At 38.4% G+C, this 15,047-nt stretch overlaps 1 protein-coding gene across 1 annotated transcript in view; it reads right to left on the bottom strand.

The window, feature by feature from the left end:
* The window catches only part of VAT1L (vesicle amine transport 1 like), a 676,099-nt gene that overhangs the window by 549,797 nt on the left and 111,255 nt on the right, over positions 1 to 15,047 (bottom strand). Inside the window, exon 2 of the mRNA XM_053699561.1 lies at positions 14,351 to 14,480. Within this exon, the coding sequence (XP_053555536.1) occupies positions 14,351 to 14,480 (130 nt within the window). The remainder of the gene's footprint in view (positions 1 to 14,350; positions 14,481 to 15,047) is intronic.

The following is a 15,047-nucleotide window of genomic DNA, read 5'->3' as shown; positions in this document are numbered from 1 at the left end:
TATATATTTTTAACTAACCAGTACAAGTAGCACGGCAATTTTTAGCAACTTTGCACATCCAATATTGGTAGCCATACTTGCACTCATCTGAACATTGAGCTGCAGGGAGATCTAAGTGTGCTACATTGGAGTCCATGTGTGAGCCGAACAAGTGAACCTAGGATCGATGCTATCAGTGAGCTGGACAGCTGACAAGTGTCCAGGAGGCTCTTGTGGCACTTCTCAAGTGCCTTACATCTTGTGAGTACATTACATTTGTTGCGCTATATCAAATGATCACACTGATACACACTATTGTGGCACTTTTGTGTTTTTTGTCTTAAACAGCACAGTATAGAAGCAGTTCTGATACATTTCAGCTAGCTGGACGGCTGCTAACAGTTCAGAAGGCATTTGTGGCACTTCTCAAGTGCTGGAAATTTTGTAAGTAGTTTTTATTTGGGGGCAAGGCCTACTGAATTCAAAACGATACACACCATTTGGCGCCTCTTCTCTCTTTTCTCTTTTTTGAACAGAACCTGTGATTGCCAACACCTTTCTGGAATGAGATTGCTGCCTGGAGATTATAAATACCTCTGAGAGTGTGGACTATCATATTACACATTGTTAAAGAGATAGTTTATTCATCATAGTAAACTATATCATATTAAGATACTCTTAACCTAACAAGTTTTAAATCTATTTGTAGGTTGTTTTTATTATTACTGTTCTTGTTGTATTATTGACAATATCTACAACTTTTTCTATGACAGTTTTGCAGCACTTTTGCACATTAGTACTGGCGGAACATTGCTAGTAATTAAGGGCGCCTCTAATTTTATTTTCTAATAATGTCAAGAATAGTTTATGCTTAATTTGTTTGACTCATGGGTGAAACTGAGACCCATAGCATGCTCACTTCCCTTCCATATCAGTATCAGGTCATCTATAAAGCGTTTGTAAAAAACTATCTTATCTCTGAATGAGTTCCCCTCTCCAAAGATGTGGAACTGCTCCCACCACCCCATATAGAGGTTTGCGTAGGATGGGGCAAACTTTGCACCCATAGCAGTTCCACATCTTTGGAGAAAGAACTCACCATCAAAACTGAAATAATTATGTGTAAGCAAATAATTTGTCACTTTAAGTATATATTCACAATAATCTTTGCTGAACTGGCCTGATCTGGTTAGGAAGTTAGTTAATCCTTCAATGTGCGGTATGGAGGAATATAAAGACTTCAAGTCCACCATAAGCCATAACATATCATTACTCCAACCTTGTTCACTTAGCAAGCCCAATAGGTGTTTTGTATCCTGTAAATGGCTCAATAGCTCCTCAACAAATGGCTGTAGGATAGCATCTAGCCACTGCGATAATCTTTCATTAAGGGAACCTATTCCACTAATTATTGACCTATCCTGTATGGGGGATCCAAGCTTGTGTATCTTTGGTAGATGATTGAATCTAGGTCTTACTGGATTTGATACTTTTAAGTATTCCATAGTTCCAAAATCAAATCCAGTAAGACCTATATTCAATCATCATTTTTTACAAACACTTTATAGATGACCTGATACTGATATGGAAGGGAAGTGAGAATGAGTTAACTAACTTTATGGAAGATTTGAATAAAAATGCTATGGGTCTCAGTTTCACCCATGAGTCAAACAAATTAAGCATAACCTATTTAGACATTACCTTGAAAGGAGTCCCCAGTGCAGAAGGGGGCCATATTGAAACTCAAGTTTATAGGAAAGAAACAGCTAAAAACACGATCTTACATGCGAAAAGCAGTCATCCAAAAAGGGTGTTTAAGGCCATTACCAAAGGGCAATTTATAAGGACATTGAGGAATTATTCTGAAAAAGAAACCTTTAGTAGACAAGCAAATGAGCTGATGGAAAGGCTAGTATCTAGAGATTATCCAAGAGAAATGGTGGAAGGAATAAAAGAGGAAACTAAAAAACGCAGAAGAAGTGAATTACTCCTTATAAAAGATAAGGATAAGAGTCCAAGATCGAAGTTTAATAAACAGGGAGTAACATTTCTAATAACTTATAGTGAACAGTATGGACACATTCTTGATATAGTCTCTAAACACTTCTCAATGCTAACGGTGGGTGAGGATCTGGCTGATACAGTGAGAAAAGGTTGTAAGTTTGCCTATAAGAGAGGTCTCACTATAGGTAACAGAATAGCACCAACCAACCTAAAGAGTATCAACCAGGGCCAACGAAGTTCATGACTTGATACTAAAGGAGTTTATAAGTGTCACAATATTGATTGCATTGCCTGTTCACATGTTGAACAGCGCAATGGATTCCAAAGTGAGGCCACGAAGGAGAGGTTCTCTCATAAGAGATGTTACAACTGTAGACAAAATTATGTTGTCTACTTATTAACTTGTTCCCTATGCAAACTTCAGTATATTGGAATGACCTCAAGGGAGGTTAGGTCGTGAATACAAGAGCATGTGGAAAATATAAAAACAGGCACACTAAAAACACTTCTGGTCATGCATTTTAAGTATAGACATAATAAAAATCCCAGAAGTTTAAAATGGACCATAGTAGAAGATATCCCCATACCCAAAAGAGGGGGAGATAGGGATAAAATATTGGCCAGGCAAGAAGCTTATTGGATCTTGAGATTAAAAAAAAGGAAAGCAATAGGTCTAAATAGTGAGAGTTTGATCTAATAAATTATTGGAATTAGACTATGAGTCAGAATAGTGGCACAACAAAATAGGTTGTAGTAAAACATAATACCATTTGATAAATCAAGATGAAGTAAAATAACATAAAATTTATCATAAAATAAAACTTATTGCAATGAGTTTAATTGATACACAAAGGAAGACTTGCAGTTATTAGCAAAGCTATATGTGGTACTATCTGTGCATTTGTATGTTTATAAGCTGGTGCACATGTTTGTGCATTAACATAAACATTTATATGTATATATGTTCAAAATCCATATTTGTTTATGGTTAGGCTTTTTCTGAGAATGCTGCAATGTATACCTTTTTTTACATATGTATCCATATACACTAAGTGTAATTTGCCAGTAAAGGAAAATATAGAAATGATAATAGGCAGGAAACTTATTCATTTGAATTTAAATTGTATTTACATTTAGTGTGTTGGAGTTCTAACTATTGATATATTATGTCTAGGAAAGGGTTAATGGTAAATCTCTATCAGTCAAAGAAGAAAAGACAAGGCATTGGCTAAGATGTCAATTTCATTTAACCTATTAAGTGAGGGCATCAGCTTTTTAAATAGAGGCCTGGCTGTCACTAATCATGCTATGATTACGGCAGAAGTAGCCGAAACATGTCAGCATTAGTGACAAGCCTACCACAAGATAGATTGAATTAACTGAAGCTGCAAATCTATTTTTAACTTTGAAGAAATAATAAAGGACGTTTTAATTTTATCCTGCAAGTCTCCAGATTACTCCTTTGAATGTTGCATTGTTCACTTTCAATTTTCATTTTTGGAGCCAGCAAAGGAGTTCCGGTTGGATGAGCGTGAGGCCACAGATCACAAGGGGGTGAGTACGTAGCCACTGACGTCACAGGCTACACAGGAACAGCATGAGAGACGCAGATACCCACAGGGAGACACAGTGAGCCAAGAGGCTTGAGGAGGGGAGGAACGGCCCACCTGACATGGTCCGGAGGTTGAGGGCATCCCCTAGCACCGAGCTCCGGCGGAATCGTGTAACAGAAGGTTATGTGAGTAAACAAGCAATTGTGCAAGAGTACTTACAGAGGTGAATTCTCATAAAGTGGGTCTGATCAAGTTATGTGAGCGGCAAGTGTGGCACCACCCCCCCCCCCCCAAATTGTAAACTGTGATCTGTTAGGCACTGGACTTAATACTATAAGGCTAGACATTGTATATATACTTCTTTCATGTCTTGGGGACTGTGAGTCCCACCCTGATGATTGACATATGCCACAGTTGTGATACTGTCTGTCTGAAAACAAATGAACGGTTCGCTCTTCAACAGAGGCCAAACTTGAAGAGTCCTGAAAATACCATGGAGTTCTAAAATATTGATTGGTAATCTCGCCTCTTGAGATTTCCAAACCCCTTGTGCTGTCAGAGATCCCCAGACAGCTCCTCAACCTGAAAGACTTGCATCTGTTGTGATCTCAGTCCAGGTTGGACGAACAAAAGAGGCCCCTTGAACTATACAATGGTGATCTAACTACCAAGTCAGAGATAGTCGAACATTGGGATTTAAGGATATTAATTGTGATATATTTGTATAATCCCTGCACCATTGGTTCAGCATACAAAGCTGGAGAGGTCTCATATGAAAATGAGCAAAAGGGATTGTATCCGATGCTGCAGTCATGAGACCTCCATGCACATAGCTACTGAAGGGAATGATTGAGACTGAAGGTTCCAACAGACTGAAACCAATTTTAATCGTCTCTTGTCTGTTAAAGACAGAGTCGTGGACACTGAATCTATCTGGAAAACTAAAAAGGTGACCTTTATCTGAGGAATCAAAGAACTTTTTGGTAAATTGATCCTGCAACCATGTTTTTGAAGAAACAACACTAGTTGATTCGTGTGAGGTTCTGCAGAATGTAAAGACTGAGCTAGTAGCAAGATATCGTCCAAATAAGGAAACACTGCAATACCCCGTTCTCTGATTACAGAGAGTAGGGCACCGAGAACCTTTGAAAAGATTCTTGGAGCTGTCGCTAGGCCAAATGGAAGAGCGACAAATTGGTAATGCTTTTCTAGAAAAGAGAATCTCAGAAACTGATAGTGATGGATGAATCTATTGTGGACTTATAATGCCCTTGCTGAACAAAAGGCAGAATAGTCCTTATAGTCACCATTTTGAAAGTTGGCACTCTTATACAACTATTTAAAATTTTCAGATCCAGAACTGGTCTGAATGAATTTTCCTTCTTTGGGACAATGAATAGATTTGAATAAAACCCCAGACGCTGTTCCTGAAACGGAACTGGTATGATTACCCCTGAAAAGCTCCAGGTCTGAAACACACTTCAGAAAAGCCTGAGCCTTCACTGGATCTGCTCGGATGCGTGAGAGAAAAAATCTTCTCACAGGAGGTCTTACTCTGAATCCTATTCGGTACCCTTGAGACAATACTCTGAATCCATTGATTTTGGACACAATCTGCCCAAATGTCTTGGAAAAATCTTAATCTGCCCCCTACCAGCTGAGCCAGAATGAGGGCCGCACCTTTATGCAGACTTGGGGGCTGGCTTTGGTTTCTTAAACAGTTTGGATTTACTCCAACTTGAAGAAGGTCTCCAATTGGAACCAGAATCTTTGGGGGAAGGATTAGGTTTCTGCTCCTTATTTTGTCGAAAGGAACAAAAACGATTAGAAGCTTTAGATTTACCCTTAGGTCTTTTATCCTGAGGCAAAAAAACTCCCTTCCCTCCAGTGACAGTTGAAATAATTGAATCCAACTGAGAACCAAATAACTTATTACTTTAGAAAGAGATAGTAATCTAGAGTAAACTACCCATTGCCCCTAAAGGGGCATTTGTATGAGCATTGCCCTTAAAAGGGCATTCAGCTCTTTTTCACTGCCCTTAATGGACATTGAGCTCTTTTACAAGTGCCCATCACTAATCTAAAAAAACAAAACAATTTTTTAAAAAAAAAACCTAACACTAACCCCAGAATCTCTACTCGCGGTTCCTGAAGTCCGGACATCCATCTCCATCCAGGCGGCGAGAAGTCTTCATCCAGGCGACAACACCCATCTTCTATCTTCATCCCGGCAGTGCAGAGCGGAGCTATCCTGGAAGCCGATCCGATCCTGCGCGGAGCGTCCTCTTCATACGGTCAGCGCTGTACACTGAAGTTGAATGCAAGGTAGCTGTTTCAAAATGGCGTACCTTGCATTTCTATTGGCTGATTTGACTCTTCAAATTCAAATCAGCCAAGAGGATGAGAGCTTCTGAAATCCTATTGGCTGTTCAAAACAGCCAATAGGATGAGAGCTACTGAAATCCTATTGGCTAAAATGCTTTTGCGTTAAAGCTATACCAGGAATCAAGGAGGAAGGAGAACATCACACCTGTTTGTGGGGCACAAAGTAAGATTTGCCAAATCTTTTCAATCCAAGTGATCATACATCCAAGCACTTCAGCCACCAGAAAAAATCTTGGTTTAAAAGACCTTTATTCTCATTTAATTGGGTCCAAAAGATTACAGGAAAAATGTTTCGAACCTACAATAGGCTCTTAGTCATGTTAGAGCTGTACCGACATGACTCGTAATATGCATTACTAGACATTCCAGCGTAATGGCCAATTTTTCAGCGTTAAAAGCCGTACCGCCCCATAACGCAAAACTCGTAATCTAGGTGAGTGTTATTATGAAGTGTAACTGTACGTTTAAACATAATTTTGATGTATTTTGCGCAACTTTTTTGTCTCACTTAACAGTTAAACAGGGCTCTGGGGCTGTGCTATTCCAAAGTGTTAAATTCAACTGCTCTCAAGCAAACGCGTTTACTTTCAACCCGTAATACTGCACAACTTCCGACTCACGCAAAGAGCTGCGATAAACCCCTTTTTGATCGTCTGCAACAGTTAGCATGTCTAAACCTAGACCCTTGAAATTACAAGAAATTTATGTTATGTTGCTATAGAATAACAAATCAGCCAAGTCTTAACGTTATTTTTCAATAGTCAACCTCCACCCACCATTTGCCTTATTTGAAGGAGCCAATCTGGTCTTTGGTCTACAAACAACAAGGCTAGACACAGTAAAAGGTTAGTATAAAATGAATTGTTTTGCAGTTGTTATCTGATAAAACCAATTGGAGATAGTTATGTAGCAGGGTTAGCCCTGATAAGTCAGCAGGTTGCATTCCAAGTTATGATTAAGGACAGTTGGTCCGAAACGTTGTATTAAAGGGACAGTGTACCCAAAAATTTTCTTTCGTGATTAAGATTGAGCATGAAATTTTAAGCAACTTTCTAATTTACTCCTATTATCAAATTTTCTTCATTCTCTTGGTATCTTGATTTGAAATGCAAGAATCTAAGTTTAGATGCCGGCCCATTTGTGGTGAACAACCTGGGTTGTCCTTGCTGATTGGTGGATAAATACATCCACCAATAAAAAAGTGCTGTCCAGAGTACTGAAACCAAAAAAAAGCTTAGATGCCTTCTTTTTCAAATAACGATAGCAAGAGAACGAAGAAAAATTGATAATAGGAATAAATTAGAAAGTTGCTTAAAATTGCATGCTCTTTCTGAATTACAAAAGAAAAAATTTGGGTACAGTGTCCCTTTAACTTTTTGGCATAAATAAAAAATCTTTTTACACAGTGCTGCTGCAGCTTGAACTTTCTACAAGTTATTAGAGTGATACATTTCTCAATATTCAGAGCTAAATTACACAAAAAGAGGCAAAATAAATAATAAAAAACAAAGGGCTAGATTATAAGTGGCATGCAAACGATTGCGTTCGGGTTTTCGTGATCGTTTGCACTCCGGTTAAATTGTGCTCATATAACAAGTTTAGTGCAATCGCGAGAGCTCAATTGTAATTATTACAGAGATTTCGGAGTTGTGTCTAATTGTTACGTGAGTAAAAAAAGTGTCACAAAACACATCAAAAATACATTACAAAGTACAGTTACACTCATAATAACACCATCTAATAAAATTATTTTTAAAAAATGCTCACAAAAGTTATAAGGGCTCAAAGATATGAGATCTCAGGTGTAAGAAAAAAAGGCAGGCAAAGGATTTTAACAAAGAGATACATACATATACATGTCTACAGAATAGGTTATTGTTTGTGTGATAGTCTAATTGTGCTAGAAGTAAGCTGTTTGCACTCATCGGGTTAGCGCAAGAGGGATAACTTTTAACTTTCAACTCATAATACCAGTGCAATCCGATGAGCGCAAAAAGTTTCATTCTCACGCAATACTGCTCCACTTGTAATCTGGCCCAAAATGTATGCTCACTTGACTAATTAATGTCTTCCATCGTGTTGAGAGTCCACAATCCTTGATATATGGATTAAACTCCACTAGGAGGCAGGCAAATATTACCCAAACAGAGCTTTAACCCCTCCCACCAACGGAGTCTACCGTATAGCCAAGAAAGGAGACAACAGAACAGCAGGAAGAACATGGCAGGGTAAATGAGGTGCATGCTAGTAACCGTCGGAATAGGGAGGGTCTTCTGGACTCTCACCACAAAGAAAGAAATTAATTTATCAGATAAGCTTGAATTTTGTTTTCTTTCATAAGGTGGTGAGAGTCCACAAGCCTTGACATATGGAGTCCGAATTATCATATGTCTGTCGGACCTGATCCGACAGTGCGGATCAGGTCCAACAGACATCGCTGAATGCGGAGAGCAATACCCCCTTGCAAGCTCACGGCCAACAGGGAGGTGTCAATCAACCCGATCTTACTCGATCGGGTTGTATTGTGGAGATTCCTGTCCGCCTCATCAGAGCAGGCGGACAGGGTTGAAGATTCAGTGTACAGCGGCAACAGTATGAAGAGGATGCTCTGCGCCGGATCTCTTCAGGATGGACCCACTATGTGCCGGCTGGATGAAGATCGAAGAGGCCACCTTGATGAAGACTTCTTGCCGCATGGATGATGACTTCACTGGCTGGATGAAGATCCTTCAAGTGGGACTTCAACAACTGTAAGTGAATCGCCGGGGGTTAGTGTTAGGTTTTTTAAAGGGTTTTTTGGGTGGGATTTTTTTCAGTTTAGGGTCTGGGCAGTAAAAGAGCTAAATGCCCTTTAAGGGCAATGCCCGTACAAATGCCCTTTTCAGGGCAATGGTTAGCTAAGGTTATTTTAGATAGCTTTTTTATTTGGTGGGGTTGGTTGGGTGGTGGGTTTAACTGTTGGGGGGGTGTTTGTATTTTTTACAGGTAAAAGAGCTGATATCTTTGGGGCAATGCCCCACAAAAGGCCCTTTTAAGGGCCATTGGTAGATAATTGTAGGCTAGGGGTTTTTTTATTTGGGGGGGGGGGTATTTTTGATAGGGCTATTAAATTAGGTGTAATTCTTTTTTATTTTTGATAATTTATTTTTCTCAATTTAGTGTTTGTCTGTTTTTGTCATTTGTAATTGTAATTTTTATTTTTTGTAATTAGATACTTTTTGTAATTTTTAGAGTAGTGTTAGGATTTTTTTATTGGTAGTTTTGTTTTATTTAATTGGTAGTTAGTTTAATTTTAGTTTAATAATTATAATAGTTTAATTGATAGTAGTTTAATTGATAGTTTAAAAAAAAAATTTTTAATTTGACAGGTAAATTTTAATTTAATTTAAGATAGGGAAATTGTAATTTTAATATAAAGTTAGGGGGTCGTTAGGTTAAGGGGTTACTAGTTTAAATTAGTTTATTTTGTTGTGGGGGCTTTCGGTTTACGGGTTAATAGTTTATTTTAGTATATTTCGTTGTGGGGGCTTGCGGTTTAGGGGTTAATAGGTTTAATATAGTGGCGGTGTTGGTGGATGGCAGATTATGGGTTAATAATATTTAAATAGTCTTTGCGATGCGTGAGGTCGGCGGTTTACCGGTTAATAAGTTTATTATAGTGGCGACAATGTCAGGGAGTGGTGGAATAGGGGTTAATACATTTTTTTAGTGGCTGCGATGTCGGGAGCGGCAGATTAGGGGTTCATAAATTTATTATAGTGTTTGCAATGCGGGAGGACCTCGGTTTAGGGGTTAATAGGTAGTTTATGGGTGTTTAGTGTACTTTGTGAGAGTTTAGTTATGAGTTTTATGTTACAGTTTTGTAGCGTAAAACTCATAACTACTGACTTTAGATGGCGATACGGATCTTGTCGTTTTAGGCTGTAACGCTCACTTTTTAGCCAAAACGCAAAACTCATAATACCAGCGCTATGGGAATCCCATGAAAAAACTTAATTTTTATGTGTGCGGGACGGACATTGCGTTACAGGCTAAAAGGTGTGAGGTACAGCTATACCAACAAGACTTGTAATGGCTGCAGTGCTGTTTTAACGCTGAAAATGCCATATTTTCAGCGTTACTAGCCGCAACGCAAAACATGTAATCTAGGTGATAGTAACCCCAGAGAAGTTTAAAACATAATACTTGTCCCTGTGTGTGTACCCAGTAAGGCATGTCCCCTGGCCCTGTTATAAACATTGTACCTACTAAGAAGCCTGCGAGTATAAAACATGTACTTACATCTCAAACACCCAACCTACTGTGCTTACCTTTAGCTGCATTCATTCTGCATCCAGTAGTTGAACCCATCCTAGTTAGCTAGCACTAACTCAGGATCTTGCATAGGAGGGTACCCCGACACAGCCAACAGGGGAGGCTGAAGGACCAGTCTCAGTGACACCTGTGGCAGGCTAGTGAAAAACTCCCTCAGGAGAATTACTCTCACTTACTATGGCACTCCTCTACACTCCTCTGACCTTTTCTTGGTCCTCTGAGGGGGATAAGGGGCCTCACAAGTTTGAGCACCCCTTTATACGAAGAAAATTCAGCACATCACTATTTCACCTATCTGCTGTGAATGCAAAAAATAAGATTATGGGGATGCAGGAGGTGGGAGGGATTAAATATCTTGTCGTGTTTGGGTACTTTGTGCCTGCCTCCTAGTGGAGTGGAGTTTAATCCCATATATGTCAAGGCCAGTGGACCACCTTATGAAAGAAATATATTGCAAAGTTGTTTCATTATGCTTAACAAGCATATTATATAAAAAATCTCAAGTTGTTTACTGTCCCTTTAATAAATAACTCTTTACTGTCTCCTTTTGAGTCTGTGTAACATGTTTCCAAAACACTCCCCCAATGACCTCCTTATGCCTTACAAAACTTGTCGACATTATTGCCTTTAATAAAACTGTGACAATCTCCTTCACAAACTAACTTCACAGATTCCATACAACAATATGGATACTTGAACCAGAAAAGTGAGAAATTCTGAGTGCCACAACACCACTGGTATAATCTGAGTCAGGCCAGACTGCAACTCCCTCCCTTTTATAACACATTTCAGGGACAGGCTCTTTTCTTGCTTTTATTATTTCTACTTTGAACTATTCAAAAGCAAATAAGACACCTAGATATAAGGATGATGCAGAGGGGCATATTTATCAAGCTTCGTACAGAGCTTGATGCCCCGTGTCTAAAGACCACTGCTCCATAACCTGTCCGCCTGCTCTGAGGCGGCGGACAGAAATCGACAGAAATCAACCCGATCGATTAAGATCGGGTTGATTGACACCCTCTGCTAGAGGCCGATTGACCGCGAATCTGCAGAGGGCGGTATTGCACCAGCAGTTTACAAGAATTGCTGGTGCAATGATAAATGCCGAGAGCATATGCTGTCGGCATTTATCAATGTGCAGCAGATATGATTCGCTATATCAATCATAAATATGCCCCAGATTCTGATTAGTGAAGCTCCACTCCTAAGCACCTCCCTTATTTTTAATTTAATATGTTTGTTTAGGATAATGTGGAAGGCATTTTTATTATGCCGGTATCCTTCACAGTGAAACTATGAGGCGAGAATTTATTGGTTGTGAAATATATGCGGTTCCAGTAGTTATAATGGAGCTACTCTTACAACTCACAGCTTTGACAAGGGTAGGTGGCAAATCACTTTGTATTAAACAATTTTCAAGTTGTGATATTGGGGCAAGATTTTAATTTCATGAACAAGTTTTACTGAATCCACAGAATCTTGCTTATACTATACAGACAAAAGTATGGACACCTGACCATCACACCTATCTTAGATTGTTGGACATGCCATTCCAAAACTATGGACAATAACATGGAATTCCCCCCCCCCCCCCCCCCCTTTGCACTACATTTCCAGGAAGGCTTTCACAAGATTGTGGAATGTGTGCCATTTAGCCCAAATAAGATTTTTTTAGGTCAGGAACTGATGTTGGATGAGAAGGTCTGGCTTGTAATTCATCCAAAAAGGTGTTTAATGAGACTGAGTTCAGAGCTCTATGCAGGCCACTCAAGTTCCTTCACACCAACTTTGTCAAACCATGTCTTCATGGGCCTCACTTTGTGCACAGTAATGCTGGAACAAGAAAGGGCCTTCCCAAAACTGTTGCCACAAAAATTAAAGCACCCAATTGTCTAAAATGTCTGTATATACTGTAGTATTAAGAGAACACTTCACTGGAACTAAGGGACCTAGCCCAAACCCTGAAACACAGCCCCAGATGATTATTTCTACTCCACTAAACCTTACAGTATGCACTATGCATTTCAATAGGTAACGTTCTCCGGGCATCCATCACACCCAGATTCTTTCATCAGACTACTGATAGTGAAGTATGATTCATACCTCCAGAGAATATGCTTCCACTGCTCCAGAGTCCAGTAGTGGTGTGCTTTACAGCACTCCGGGTGACACTTGGCATTGCACAAGTTGATGTGAGGCTTGTGTACAGCAGCTATGGAAACCCAATTCATGAAGCTACCAACGCACAGATTTTGTGCTGATGTTGCTTCCAGAGGCAGTTTGAAACTCAATAGTGAGTGATGCAACAGATGATTGGTGATTTTCTTACGTGCTACGTTCTTTAGCACATTGCAGCCCCACTCAGTGACGTTTGGTGGTCTAAAGCTTTTATGTGGCTGAGCTGATATTGCTTTTAAATGCTTTCACTTTACAAAAATAGCACTTACTGTGGCCTGGGACAGATCTAGTAGGGCAGAAATTTCAACTAACTTGTGGCAAAGGTGACATCCTATGAAAGTGTCACGTTTAAAGTCACTGAGCTTTTCAGTATGACCAATTGTACTATCAATGCTTGTCTATATAGATTTCATGGGTAAGTTCTGGATTTTATGCACCTGCTCTCAGTGGATGTGACTGAAACACCTAAACTTATTTATTAGTAGAAGTGTCCACTTTTTGGTTATGTAGTGTAGCAGATGTCACTCCAAGTATTTATCTATACTAAATATCAGTGTATTTAACTCATAATAATAAATAAGTAAATACTCAAAAAACACTATGCAGCCAGTGTTTATAAATGTAAACCACAGGCCTATTCCTCTTAAATAAAGTTTGTTCTTTGAAAAGTGTAGCAATATTCCATTTAATGTTATTCCATAGCATATACCACACTGAACAAATAAGCAATATATTTTTGTGATATTAGTGTTGCAAATCAAACTGTAATAGATGGTCTAAAGCCATACTTGTTCAAGATATGCGCACAGTTTATTAAGCCACGGATCATCAAAAAAATGTAATTTATTCTCTCATAACAAAGGTAAGAATAAAATGGTAACGACTCCCAAGGGGTGTATATACATATGTAATACTGTGAATTCTCTGCATATCTTAGAGTTAATGAAACTCCAATTAGTGTTGCTTCAGAACATCCATTACAGTTTTATTTGCAACAGTATCATGCTATGTACTGCCTATTTGAACAACATGAAAAGGAATATTTCCACAATTCGCAAGTAACGCACTATTTTTGGGACATTGTGATATATATTTATATACACTGGGTGCACTGTGTTGCATTTACTCGTCATTTATTATTATAATTTCTTTTCATAGTTTGTATATTTTAGCAATGATTATAGAAAAACTGGTATCTCTTTATTTGTTAACTCATTATTACTAAACCCACCTCAATGTATTTGTTAAATCTTACTACCACATTTTTACAATCCTTACTAAACATAATTTTAGTCCCTGCATATTAAAAGTACGGCCTACACCTTAGTCATCTTAAAGTCTTACCTTATATTAAGCTGCAAATAGCCTCCTCTACCCTTTCTATATCATGCAGCTGGAACAGTAAAAAAGTTATTTTAAAATTAATAGTGTTTTTGGCCAGTTTGAAATGGCTGCCAAGTTCAGCCCACTGATGACATCACAATCTGGGATACATGTGGCATCCAATCACAAAAGGCTCACTAGTTCAATTCAACAGACTGTCAATGCTATTCAGCAGTATGCCTAGATGCAGCCCAGATCATGATGCCATCAGTGGGCAGAGCTTAGCAGCCATTTCAAACTGGCCAGAAACACTATTCATTTTAAAATAACTTGTTTACTGTTCCTGCTGCATAATATAAAAATGGTACGGGAAGTTATTTGCATCTTAATCTAAGATAAGACTTTAAGACGACTAAGGTGTAGACTGTCCTTTTAACTAACTGCTCCCTCAGTCATAGGGGCAGAGAAATCTCTTACTCTAACAGGGTCACAAATCATTAGGTCATGGTGGTAAAATTACTGGAAACCTAGGCACCAAAAGGCAACAAAAATGCCTGACATATGTTATTTTCTGTTTTTAAAATATATAATAAATGAATAAAGTGTTTTACCTCAAATCCAGTGACATTTCCTCCTATAGCTTCAACAATGCCGGATAACTCAAAACCCGGGACTAGTGGCGTTTTCGGAGGATTGTCTATATTTCCTTGTCGCACCATCAGATCAATGAAATTTAATCCACTAAAATGAAATGTAAAAAAAGAAAGAAAAACAGCAAATTAATTATTCAGCTTTTAGAGTTAATTATTTTATTTTAAAGATTACAATTGCCTTTCCATATAATGTAAAGAGACACTAAAATGTTTCAGTCAACATTAAAAATAAGTACTATCACAAATTATATATAGATAATTAGGTAAAACATCTTATTAAATTGCATAAATATGGTTTAGTTAAACCATTTGAATCCTACTCTATAAATGTAAAAACATACATGAAATTCAATCCTTATTTTACCATGTACACAATTTATTTAATGAAAACAAACTTGATTTATCTACAAGCAATTTGATTTCTCCTCTAGAAAGAACTATAAGTTCATATACAGTACATAAAACTCAAGGACCATCATTGGGTATTTAGGTTATTATTTTTTAAATAAGTTGGCTCATAAGTGTCCATTTAAATAAGCTTGTTTGGCACTACTAATTGGGGCCCATTTATCAAGCTCCGAACGGAGCTTGTGGGCCCGTGTTTCTGGCCAGTCTTCAGACTCGACAGAAACAGCTGTTATGAAGCAGCGGTCTA

This window comes from Bombina bombina, chromosome 1 (genome assembly GCF_027579735.1).
Source record: "Bombina bombina isolate aBomBom1 chromosome 1, aBomBom1.pri, whole genome shotgun sequence".
Taxonomy (NCBI): Eukaryota; Metazoa; Chordata; class Amphibia; order Anura; family Bombinatoridae; genus Bombina; species Bombina bombina.
The sequence above is the reverse complement of the archived record's forward strand: the minus strand, read 5'-3'. Positions and strand labels throughout refer to the sequence as shown.